Below are 13,376 nucleotides of genomic sequence, written 5' to 3' on the forward strand. Positions count from 1 at the left end.
TAATGGCTGTTGCTGGACTCCCATGTAGTTGACCACGGTTCGAGTCCCAGACCTGGTGGCTTAAACTCATGCCGGGTGCATGTGTGTGCGTGCCCAAGATCCTGAGAGGAGGATGAAGGAGAAGGGTTTGCAGTGTGGCCATCTCCCCCGGGGGGATGATTTCTCGCTCGCTCTCTGGCAAGTGCACATGCCCTATAATGAAAACTTCTCCAAAGGGGGAAAAAAAAGATATTACCAACTAAGGCCAGCAGGTGGTGCAGAAGTTAAAGCAGCAGGATCCCACATGACTGACTACAGGGCTCAAATCCTAGACCCAGCGTCTTGAAAAATATGCCAGGCCTGTGTGTGAGTGCCCAAAATCCCAAGAGGAGAGTAGAGGAGAAGGGATTGTGGTGTGGCTACCCCCGTGGAGAGTTATTTATTTTCCTTCTCCCTTGCTCTCTCTTTGTTTCTCTCTCCAGGGAGCACATGCACCCTACAGTAAAAACTAAAAAAAAAGAGTGAGAGAGAGACGATATTATCATATATATAATTTTCAACAGAGAACTTCACATTCTTATTTTATTTTTTGGAGAGGTTTTTGCTATAGGGCGTGTGCGCTCACCAGAAAGAGAGAGAGAGAGACAAAGAGGCAGAAAGCGAGAAATCACCCCCCAGGGGGAATGGCCACGCCACAATCCCTTCTCCTTCATTTTCCTCTCGAGATCTTGGGCACGCATGCACACGTGCCTGGCGTTTGTTTAAGCCACCGGGTCTGGGGCTTGAACCACGGTCGACTACATGGGAGTCCAGCGACATAGCCATTATGCTAACTGCTGATCCCGAGAACTTTACATTCTTGTGTCTATTCAGTATCGTTTCCCCAGTTCCCTCTTTCTGCCCCTTACTGTCCACCCACTTCCTATGCAGTCCCTGGTATCTGTACTTGCCCTCCCCACTGTTATATCTGTGGCCCTTTAAATGTGCCAGATACACTGTGGGATTTTACTCAGCCATGAAGAACATGCATAACTCTTGCAGATACATTCCCATGCAGCATCTGCACCCCAGCCAGACTGAACTCCTCAGGTGGGACGGGGCCTCTTTGCTCTCTGTATGTCCAGCCCAGAGCGGAGGACAAACACTAATAAATCAGCGAGCAGAGCAGCCCACCGGGGACCAGCTCAGTGATTTGGAGAGGCAAGAACCCTCACGACCTTGACTTTTCCCCTTAGAGTTCAGAGAACAGACACGGTAACCTGCAAAGCTGCAGGGGTCTGCACAGCTGCGTTCTCTCTGCACATGGTGAAGTGCAGGGCCCCCTGTTGGTGTGGCGCTGGGTGAGCACCGTGTCTTCCACCTGTTTTTCCCAGAACTCTTTCACGCGCAGCATCAGGTTGGGAAGCTCGGCCCCTGGTGATGGCTCTCCCTTCTTGTCCCCTGCTTGTTCCCGAGTCCACATCACACGTCATGCTGCAGCATCTGTGCCACAGCCAGATTGTCCTAGGAGTGCACGGGTGGGCCTGGACAGACTGTGGTTAGGGGAGGTGTCAGATAAGGAAGCGACCGCCTGTCTTACATACGTCTCTCTGCTTCCCACAGAGCGTACTGAAGAAGAGGGACCAAGTTCAAGCAGAGTATGAAGCCAAACTGGAAGCTGTGGCTCTGAAAAAGGAAGACCGCCCCAAGGTCAGAGACTCCACCTGGCAAGGGATGGGCTGCTGTGGGACGGAGCTGCCATTTCCCCACCAGTGCTAACTAAGTCAGTTCTTGTCCTAAGAGTGGTATGACTAATGGTGGCCCATGCCAGGACCCATCGTGGGCTGTGTTAATGTTATTATTTTCCTATTTTTGCTTTCTTCTGTGTCTTTTTTTTTTTTTAGAATTATTTTATTATTATTATTATTATTCAATTTGCCATAGAGCACATACACTCACCAGAGAAAGAAAGAGAAAGTGAAAGTGAGAACACAAGCTGCCAGGTCTGAGTCTTGAACTGTAGTCACCCATGTGGGAGTCCAGTGTTTTAACCACCACACCACCTGCTGTTGCCCCTTCTATGTCTTATTTCTGAACATTCCTAGTGTATACTTGGAATAGAGGCTCATAATTACAGAAGTGGACCTGTCATATTGGTCACTTCTTTTATTGCCTTTCTCTTCCCCTAACCAGGATTGAAAACGAGTTAATTGGGGGGCCAGCAGGTGGTGTGGTAGTTAAGACCCTGGACTCTCACGTGGCCAGCCGCAATTCCATTCCCAGACCTGGCAGCTTGAAAATCACTCTCTCGGGACAAAATCCTGAGGAGAGTGAGTGGAGAAGAGATTGTGGTGTGGGGGGTGATTTCTCACTTTCTCTCTCTCTGTCTCTCCTGCGAACATATGTGCCCTATGGCAAAAACCTAAAACACAGGATTAAGGAGTAGTGAGTCTGCAAGTGATCACAGTGAGCTGAGCACTCGCTCTCCCTACCCACCTATCCACATCTAACCTCACCTGGTCTATACCACGGTAATGCAGGTTAGCTCCTAGTATTACTCCCACCTGAGACATGAGCAAAGCAAGGCCCAAGATCACATAGTTAGCACCTGAGAGCTAGGATCCCACCCTCCATCTGCCTTTAGAATCTCGCCACTTAACATTTTGTTCCTCTGCCTTTTTTTTTGTTGTTTTTTAACTGCCAGAGGGCGTGTGCGCTTGCCAGAAAAGAGAGACAGAGACAGGGGGGAGAAAGAAACACCCAGTGGGGCATGATCGTGCACAAGCCTTTCTCCATTCTGTCAGGATGTAGGGCTTGCGTGGACATGTTCCTGGCATGTTTTTCAAACCACTGGAGCTGGGACTTGAACCATGATTGGCCATGTGAGATCTGGCTCCCCCAACCGATAGGCTAAAGTACTAGCCTTCCTCTATGTCTATTTTGTTCACAATTGGAAGGTATTTTTGTTTTCAAGGAAGGGGTGGAGGTGGGAGCAAGTTTCAGGGAAATAGTCGGACATCAGAGCTCTTGGGCTTTTTGTTTTCTGTTTTTCTGCCCCTGCCTTGGATCTCGGCTTGCTGGAAAGGAACCAGCTTTGGGAATCTAAAACCTGCAGCTCAGAAATGGCACACCCTGGTTTTATAGAGACTATGCTGTAGCTTCATAGAGCACTTCTATTTAATGTTAATTGTTTCGCATGGTCACTGGAGTAGTCATCTAGGCCCAGAGGGAAGGCGTCGTGCTTTCCCATTTCATGGGCTGGAAGCCGCTCACCAGATCGCTCGTCTGTGTGATGCCAAACGTCCGTACGTGTGGTGTGCTGTACCCAGCAGGTGGGCAGTGCAGGCTTGGGGTGCTGCCCGGCTGTCACCATTGTGATCCAGCCGTGCGGTGAGGGCTGACTGCAGCGTAGGGGAAGTCTGATGATAAGGGTCGGGACTCTTGTCTTTGGTCCAGTGTCCACAGCTGGGACCCTTCTTTGTGTTCCTCTGCCACCAGCCTCAGCCCTCTTCCCTCCTGCGTGCCCCGAGAGAGGCCAGGTGCTCATGCAGCGTGTGCACAGCTGCCCTGTCTTCCAGCCGTCTGGGGTGTTGTCTAGTCCCTCACTGTCCCTGTTGTATTCTGGAACATGGTTCCATCTGCTGAGCCCATGTCTTAGTCTCATATGAAGAGGTGACGTGGAATGCTGTGTTTATGTATGTTTTAAATGTCCCTCTAGCACTGTAAATGTAAGTGTAGAAGTCCTTTGACAAAAAGGCAGCTATTGCGAATGTGGAAAGTAAAAAGTCTAACTCAGAGAAACAGCGAGTGGAAGGGTTGCCGAGAACTGAGTGGGGAGATGTTGGTCCGAGGTACAAATGTGGAAAGTAAAAAGTCTAACTCAGAGAAGCAGCGAGTGGAAGGGTTGCCGAGAACTGAGTGGGGAGAGGGGGATGGGGAGATGTTGGTCGAGGTACAAGCTTGCAGTTAGAAGATGAACGAGTTCTGGGACCTAATCTATGGCATGGGTGGTGATGGAGGTGTTCATTAATTTAGTTGTAGTGATCATTATGCAAAGTGCATGTTTGTGAAGTCATGTTGTATACCTTGAATACAAGGGGTCTTCAAGAAGTTCATGGAAAATGCGTATTACGAAAAATACCGACACGGATTTCAAAAGGTTTTTGTTTTGCCACAAAATAATCTGGTTCTTTAGTTCCATTTTTTCCACACACTTTTTGAAGCCCCCTGTGTATACAGCCTTTATTTGTGAATTAAATGTTAAAGAAATGAGAAAGTCACTTTTTCCGGCTAGGGAGAGCTAACAGGTTCTACTGCTGGCGTAGTTTGGAAACTGAGGCTCCTGCATTTTAAAAATGTGTCACTTGGGGCCAGCAGGTGGCATAGCAGTTACATCACTGGGCTCCCACACGGTCCACTCTGATTTGAGTCCCAGACCCAGTGGCTTGAAACTCACGCTGAGTGTGCGTGTGCATGTGGCCAACATCCCAAGAGGATAGTGGAGGAGAAGGGACTGTGGCGTGGCCATCCTTTGGGGAGTAATTTCTCATTTTCTGTCTCTCTGTCTCTATCTAAACATTGAGTGCACAACACCCTCTACCAAAAATCTCTCTCTCAAAAGAAGAAATATTTGGGAGTAGCAGATGACTGTCGCTGAGTCTCACATAGTTCACCGTGGTTCCAGTTGAACCAGGGGACTTAAAAAGATGAAAAATACCTATCTGGGGACCAGCAGAAAGTGTAAGGGCTATGCCGCTGGACCCCCATATAGTCAGCCATGGTTCAAGTCCCAGACTCGGTGGCTTAAACTCACGCCGGGCACATGTTCATGCGTGCCCAAGATCCTGAGAGGAGAATGGAGGAGAAGGGATTGCAGAAGGGATAGCCATCCCCCTGGGGGGTGATTTCTCGCTTTCTGTCTCTCTGTCTCTGTCTGTCTGGCGAGTGCACACACCCTGTTGCAAAAACCTCTGCAAAAAAAAAAAAAGAAAGAAAAAGAAATACCTATCTCTGTCTCTCTCTTTTCTTCTTTCTCTCTCATAAAAATGTGTTACTTAAATTGTGCTGTCAGCAGTGTACATGCTCAGCACCAGATACAAACTTTTTTTAAAAAGGAATTATTTACCTTTATTTATTATTTCTAATTTGCTATATGGCATGCACACTCACCAGAGAGAGAGAGAGACAGAGAGAAAGAGAGAGAGAGAGAGAGAGCGCAAACTGCCAGATCCAGGACTTGAACCTCATTGGTCATTGGTTTGGAAGTCCAGTGCCCCAACTACCATGCCACCTGCTGGCTCTGGATATAAGCTTTTCAGAGGCTGATTTTGTCATGCAATATAGTTTAGCCTATTCTGGACAATTTCTTTCCAAATTAGGAACCATGGTCGGATTATGCATTTTAGGTTGAATTAAGTCTTACCTGTGCCCTGGGTTGCCAGTTGCCAGAAGCTCACAATAGCCCTGGAGCCACCTGGGGCAACGGTGTGTGCGTGTGCATGTGCCCAACAGAACCCCACAGAACCACCCAGCAGAGCTGCAGAGGCTCCTGGCCTCATGGTCTTGCTGGTCTGCTCACTCTTCTTTTCCTTCACAGTGGTGGTTGAAATCTTCCTGTTGCTTCCATTCACCCCTTTCCAATATCATGCACCACCATGGCTCATCCTTTGGCCACAGAAATTCTTACTTGAGGGCAAGGATTTTTTTCAAGTCAGTGAGGATAATTAGTAGGCCCTAAACACATCTGCATTCTTTTTTTTTTTTTTTTTTTTGAGAAGTTTTTGCTACAGGGTATGTACGCTCGCCAGAGAGACAGAAAATGAGAAATCACCCCCTAGGGGGGATGGCCGTGCCGCAATCCCTTCTCCTCCACTCTCCTCTTAGGATCTTGGGCACACACACACAACACCTGATGTGAGTTTAAGCCTCCAGGTCTAGGACTTGAACCGCGATCGACTACATGGGAGTTGCAGTGACATCGCCATCACGCCAACTGCTGGTCTCACATGTGCATTCTATTAATACACCAACAGTGGGTTGGCTGTTTCGTCCTTCTTTCTAGTTGGATGTCCAGCCATGCCAACATGAATTTAAAGACAAAACAGAGGCTGTAGTGATGACGAACCAGTGAGTGCAATTAACACTGGGGGCCACAGAGGCTACATAGCCAATTTCTGATCAAAATCTAGTTTTGGATCTGGGGCAGCTGCCACCATGGCAGGCAGAGGAGGGCTCCATTGGCAGCCTGTCCAAGTCTGATAAGGGTTGGTAGAAAAAGCATAGGACTTAATCAGATATCCCTGGGTTCAAAGCCCAGCTGTGTCCCCTAGCTTGGCGTAGTTTGCTCATTAGCTTCACGGGCCTCGGTTGCCTCCTTCATGAAGTGCTCAGCGCAGTGTCTGACGCAGTCACAGAGGCTCAGTCAGGAGCCTCTGGTGTCTGTACTGGCTACAGGAGGACATGCTGACGTTGTTTCCTAGGTTTGTTGCCACTTACATTTAAAAAAAATCATTTTTTGTTCTTTTCTGGCCATAGGGTTTTAGACATTGTTTCCCTATGTCTGCAAGCTTCCTCCCTCCCCACATACCTGTCCTCCCTGACAGCCCACCAGTGGGTAGATAAGCACCTAGGGAGTGAGCGTGCTTTGTTTGACGTGATCTGGAGCTCACAGGGCCAGAGTTGCTGTCGATGAGATAAAAGCCAGGGCAGCAGGAAGTGGGCTGGGGCTGATTCCACCTCAAGACTTGGCCAGTTCTTCTGTTGGCCACTGACTATGGGAGTAAGATTACTCACTAGTCTGTCGTAGGCTTGCTGGGAAGGAGAGGGCCCCGGGTCTGGGCAGGCTAACAGGCCTAGGGACATACTTATGTGTAGGTGAAATCTTGAGGGGGGGAAAAAAGGCCCTGAAAAATGAGGGAAAATGGGGCCAGCAGGTGGCATGGTAGTTAAGGTACTGGACTCCCACATGACAGTCATGGTTTGAGTCCCAGACCTGGTGGCTTGCTTTCCCCCCCCCCACTCTGTCTGTCTCTGGCCAAATTGAATAATAATAGTAATAAATAAATTTTTTAAAAAGCAAGGAAAAGTTGATTTTGTGAAGCCATGGGATGGTATTAATATCTAGTCACTTTTCTACAATCCAGAGGCAGGAAGTGGTCTCCTGGATCTCCCTGCCTACCCTGTAAGCTGTGGGGCTCCAGCTGCTGGATTAGAGCCTGTGGCTTCTTGGTGTGTGTAGAGGGCCTGGCGTGCTAAGGCCTCAGAGCCGAGGGGAAAACAGTATTATAGAATTTAAAGTTTCGCTTCGTCTTTAAGCTTAAGAAAAGTCAGCAGACACTGGTGGTTTATTTTCAGGCAAACAGAGGTTTGGGTTGTGTAGACTTGGCTTCCCTCACTTAAATTTTGAGGTTAGAGAGATTGTAGGCACTTAGTGGAGTAGCGCTGCTTTCTGCTGGATCTGTTAGACTCCAGACTCATTGTGTAACCTTAGAATCTGACCCTCCTTAGAAACTCTGGAGGATATTGGGACCAGCAGGCTACATAATAGTTACGCTGCTGGATTGCCACGTGGTCAGCCGTGGTTTGAGTCTCAGACTTGGTGGTTTACAACTCATGTTAGGTGCATGTGCGTCCCCAAGATCCCGAGAGGAGACTGGAGGAGAAGGGATTGTGGCATGGCCATCCCCTGGGGGGGGTGATTTCCTGCCTTCTGTTTCTCTGTCTCTTTCTCTAGCAGGTACACGTGCCCTATGGCAAAAATCTTTCTTAAAGAAAAAGAAAGCAGCACCAGCCAGGGAGGATATCAAAGCTATTTCTGTGTGCGAGGAGGGGCTGAGAATTGTGATTAAAAGGGAACTGGAAGCGCGCACGCCCTGTGTGAACAGCGAGGGCAACCCGTGAGGGAGCTGTTCCACTTCATGCTATTGTGCATGTGCCCTTTTCAGTGCCCTGCTTTCATCATTACGCATTCAAACAAGAACAAAACAGGGGTGTCGGGAGAAAACGCTTTGCAGAATTCTTAGTTATCGTCCAAAGGTTAAGGGGTGGGGGGAGCACTAATTTAGATCTTCCGCCGTAAGTGATAAGGCCTTTTGAAATGGGTAGTGTCAGAGTAGAAGTGAGAAGATTATGGACGTGAGTGGGTGTGTCACTGTGGAGGTGAGCAGGTGTGTCAAAGGGAAGGCGAGTAGGAGTGGCAGGTGGACGTGAGTAGGTGTGGCAGTGGAAGTGAGTAGGCATGTTGGGTGGAGATACTCAGAGCAGAAAGCAAGAGGTTCTGAGCTGTTGCTTCTTAAACAGAGATGGGGAAGTGAAGTAGAAGTCGGGTCACTCAGGGGCTGGCAGGTGGCATGGTGGTGAAAGGCGCTGGATTCCCACATGGCCAACCATGGTTCAAGTCCTGGACCTGGTGGTTTGCTTTCTCGCTTTCCCTTTGTTTCTCTCTCTGGTCAAATTAAAGAAATAATACCAAATGGAATTAAATAAATAAATAATATTAAAAAAAAAAAAAAAGTTGGGTCACTTAGACAAACCTCTCAAAGGTCGTGGGCCTTTACTTGCACTGGGAACCACCCCAATTGCTTACGGCCTAGTGTGGGGAGGATGCGGCAGACAGCAGGGCGTCTAGTGCTAAGGAGGCAACAGGGAGCCCTTGTGGCATGAGCGTCCACAGTCCATGGAGCTAAGCCAGGGACCTGCTGTCTGCAGGCACTTTTGGCAAGTGAGGAGAGGTGTTTCCAGTAGCCATGATCCCAGCGTGGGCAGAAAGCCAGACCCAGTCAGCCAGAGCGGGGCCGGACTCTGTCACCTCCCTCGTCTGACTCAATTCCTAAGATAGCCTTCTCTCAGTGTGGTGGTTCCATTTTGCAGTGAGGAATCAGGGCTCGGGAGACTATTCTTTCACTGACAGGTGGTGGTACTGGTATTGATCCCCAGAGCCGTCTGGTTCCAAAACTGGTGCCCTTCACTACAAGGGCTCCCAACAGTCTTTGCTCCATTGAGGGAAAGGCTCTGGCTGTGTAAGCATGCGCTGACCAGCACTGGGGGCTGTGGGGAGGATGCAGGCCTTCTCCGGGGTCTTCAGGCTGGTCTCCAGCTGCTTTTAGTCATCATGCAGGGGTGCTCGTGGCTCTTCTGTTCTCAGAGTATCTGTTCTTCATTCACTTGTGCACCTACTCCCTCTCCACCTGTCATTCTCATAAATTTATTTATTATTCAAACCAAAAAGAAGGCATTCTTTTAGAGTACTGGTGACTTTCTTTTTGCTAAGTTCAGTGCCTCCCTTTTAAAAATTATTTATTATTATTATTACTTTTTAAAAATGTGCTACAGGTGACATGCACTCACCAGAGTGAGAGACAGAGAGAGAGACAGAGAGAAAGAGAGGGAGGAAGTGAGAAAGCAAGGCACCAGGTCCAAGACTCGAACTGTGGTTGGCCATGTTGGAGTCCAGTGCCTTAACCACCACACCACCTGCTGTTCCCTCAGTGGCGTCTTTGCAATCTTTACTTTGTCTCAGCATTTTCTCAACTTTCTTTTCATCCCACGGGTCACGGAGAAATGGAATAATTGTATAGCACAGTGGGATAAACTGACAGGGTTGCTAAAGCTGGAGGCGACCAGCCAGGGACTCTGGCTTCCCCGAGCACTGGGGGGGTTAAGGTCACCACCATTCACACACGGCCTGTTAGGGAGCCCTGCCCTATCTACTCACTCACCAGCATTTGGCCGAGACCACTGACTTGAGTGGGTTCTGTCAGTGGTCCCAGAACCTGTCCCTTAGCAACTGTGAGCTCTCCTCTTCTCCAGGTCTTGGGATTCTGTCAGTCCAGAATAGTCTTTAGGTATTTTATTAGTCTGTTGTCATTCTGGGAGCAGAGAATGTCGTATTTCCAGCCCAGCTCCAAGAAGGAAACTTAGAGATTGATATTTGAGGGTTTGGAAATGCTTGACACATGAAAGAGCTCAATAACACATTTTAAGTGAACGTTGAATGAACTTAGGTTACTATCCCACGTCCCAACTCACAAAAATGTGCAATCCCATCACTCCAGCCACCCATATTCTGTAATGGAAGTTCTCATGCGAGATAGTGGAGGCAGTGTGAAGAACGCAGTTTTGTCCTTTCCTTAGAAGTTGATGTCTTTGGAGGTCTTATCTGTGTTTTTTTCCTTCGTGGTCCCCAACCTTAGCATTAGACATTGCCGTCAGAAATCCTTCAGACACAAGGTAGCACACGACTGTACACAGTTTCTGTCACAAAAATTGAAACAGAGATAAGGAGTGATGTTACCAGACAGTGATTGATTGTTACAAAGCTACCACCTAGACCGAAACAGAAGGGAGAAGAATGGAGTGTCTTGGGAACCAGCAGTTAGCGTAATGGCTATGTTGCTGGACTCCCACGTAGTTGACCGCGGTTCGTGTCCCGGACCTGGTGGCTTAAAACTCACGCTGGGCGCATGTGCATGCGTGCCTAAGATCCTGAGAGGAGAATGGAGGAGAAGGGATTGCAGCGTGACCATCCCCCCTGGGGGGTGATTTCTCGCTTTCTGTTTCTATGTCTCTCTGTCTGTCTGGCGAGCGCACGCGCCCTATAGCGATAAACCTCTCCAAAAAAAAAAAAGAATGGAGCGTCTGCTCCCAGCAGATCTTCCTCATAAAGCCGACAGCTTCAGGAGCTGCTTACTGTAGACAGATCACCCCGTTCCTTGTTTCAACTCTTTGCAATCCTTCTCTCCTTCCCCTCTTCTAACTCCCAGCCCCCATGGGCTTCTCCAGCTCTGTTCTTTCCGATTCACCTCCTTCTACTCCTGCTACTTTGGGCCCACCTTTCTTAGTGGCCTTTCTGCTTTCTGACTTTTTGTTTAGAAAGGTTTTTGCCATAGGGCATGCATACTCACTGGAGAAAGACAGCTAGAGAGAGTGAGAAGGAAAGTGAGAAATCACCCCCTGGGGGGATGGCCATACCACAGTCTCTTCTCAATTCTCCTCCTGGGATTTTGTGTACGCGCACACACGCACCCGGCATGATTTTTAAGCCACCAGATCTGGGACTTGAACTGTGGTCAGCCATGTGGGAGTCTAGCACCCTAACTACTATGCCACCTATTGCCGGTACCCCCCCCCAGCCCAAGTCTTTTTTTAACCCTCTAAATGTAAACTTCTCCATAAGTCTCACCCTTAGGTCCTACCCTTTTGTTCTTTATGTGTGTAATACACACACACACACACACACACACACATAGTTTTTTTTTTCTTTTTTTTGAGAAGTTTTTGCTATAGGGTGCATGCACTTGCCACAAAGACAGAGAGACAGAAAGTGAGAAATCACCCTCCGGGTGAATGGCCATACTGCAGTCCCTTCTCTTCCATTCTCCTCTCAGGATCTCAGGCACGCACGCACACGCGCCCAGTGTGAGTTTAAGCCACCGGGTCTGGGACTCAAACCGCAGTCTACTACATGGGAGTCCAGTGACATAGCCATTACACCAACTGCTGGTCCCAATATATATATATTAAGAATCATTTTACTTAACTTTTTCATTTTAAATACATACATACGTACGTACGTACGTACGTACATACATACATACATACATACATACATACATACATACATACATACATACCAGACAGGGACGGAGTGATAGAGAGAGACAGGGAAAGTGAGAAGTAAGGCACCAGGTCTGGGACTCGAACTGTGGTCAGCCATGTGGGAGTCCAGTGCCATTAACCACCACATCACCTGCTGCCCGTCCCCATATATTTAAAAAGTTTTAAAATTGTGATAAAATATACACAATATAAAATTTACTATCTTTGCCTTTTTTTTTTTTGAGAGGTTTTTTGCTATAGGGCGCATGCGCTCACCAGAAAGACAGAGAGAGACAGAAAGCGAGAAATCACCCCCCAGGAGAGACAGCCACGCCGCAATCCCTTCTCCTTCATTCCCCTCTCTGGATCTTGGGCACACACGCACATGTGCCTGACGTGAGTTGAAGCCACCGGGTCCGAGATTCAAACCGCGGTCGACTACGTGGGAGTCCAGCGACACAGCTTTTACACCCATCTTTGCCCTTTCTTCAAAGAGAGATTTTTGCTCTAGGGCCTGTGCACTCAGTGGAGAGAAAGTGACAGAAAGCAAGAACTCGGCCGCCGGGAGAATGGCCACGCCACAGTCTCTTCTCCATTCTCTTCTTGGAATTTTGGGCATGCACACACTCATGCACATGCACCCAGTGTGAGTTTTAAACCTCCAGGTCTGGGACTCAAACCATGGTCTACTACATGGGAGTCCAGCGACTTAAGCGTTATGCCATCTGCTAGTCCATCTATGCCATTTTTTAAGTGTATAGTTATCATTGAGTATATTCATGCTGTTTTGCGACCAGTCTTCACCTCATACCTATTTTATTTTTAGAGGTTTTTTGTTTGTTTGTTGTTTGTTTTTTGTTTTGCTTTATACAGTACGTGCTCTCACGAGAAAGAGAGAGACAGAGTGAGAGGGAAAGTGAGAAATCACCCCCCAGGGGGATGGCCACGCCACAATGTCTTTTCCGTTCTTCTCCCCAGATCTTGGTCATGTATGTGTATTCACATAGCTGACGTGAGTTTCAAACCACAGTGTCCAGGACTTGAACCACAGTTGGCCATGTGGGCGTCCAGCTATGTAACCACTACACCATCTGCTGATCCTCATCACACCTGTTAAACACCTCTCCATTCCTCCTTCCCAACAGCCCCTGGAAACCACCATTCTATTTTTTGTTTTTAGATTTATGCCATAAGGCTTGTGCGCTTGCAGGAGAGAGACAGAGAAAGAAAGTGAGAAGTCCCCTCCCCCGCCCCCAGGGATGGCGATGCCACAGCCCTTCTCTCCATTCTCCTCTTGGGGTTTTGGGCACTCATGTGCATGTACTCAGCATGAATTTCAAGCCTCTGGGTCTGGGACTCCAGCCACAGAGTTGGTCATGTGGAATCTGGTGCCTTAACCACTGTGCCACCTGCTGGTCTCTCTGTTTCCCTTTTGTAAGACTTTAGCTGCTTTATATAAGCAGAGTGACTGGCTTATTTCACTTAGCATCCTGTCCAAGGGTTCATCCAAGTCGTGGTATGTGTCAGAAGTTCCTTTCTATTTAAGGCTGAATAATGTCCCATTGTATGTGTGAACCACATTTTATTTGTCCTTTCGTCCACTGATGGTCACTTGGGTTGCTTCCACCTTTTGGTTCTTGTGAATAATGCCACTGTGGGGGCCAGCAGGTGGCATAGTGGCTAAGGACTGGACTCCTACATAGCTGACCACAGTTCAAGTCCTGGACCCTGTGGCTTGAAACTCAGGCCCGGCGTGTGTGTGCATGCCCAAAATTCCAGGAGGAGAATGGAGGAGAAAGGATTGGGTGTGGCCATCTCCCCTG

General features: G+C 48.3%; 1 protein-coding gene across 1 annotated transcript in view; it reads left to right on the forward strand.

Annotated features, from left to right (window-relative positions):
* Positions 1 to 13,376, forward strand: part of SNX30 (sorting nexin family member 30) — a gene marked incomplete at its 5' end in the record, with an annotated part of 139,372 nt that overhangs the window by 107,294 nt on the left and 18,702 nt on the right. Inside the window, 1 exon segment of the mRNA XM_014585526.2 lies at positions 1,582 to 1,668. Coding sequence (XP_014441012.1) covers positions 1,582 to 1,668 — 87 coding nt within the window.

The sequence above is a fragment of the Tupaia chinensis genome, unplaced genomic scaffold, assembly GCF_000334495.1.
Source record: "Tupaia chinensis unplaced genomic scaffold, TupChi_1.0 Scaffold000081_1, whole genome shotgun sequence".
Taxonomy (NCBI): Eukaryota; Metazoa; Chordata; class Mammalia; order Scandentia; family Tupaiidae; genus Tupaia; species Tupaia belangeri.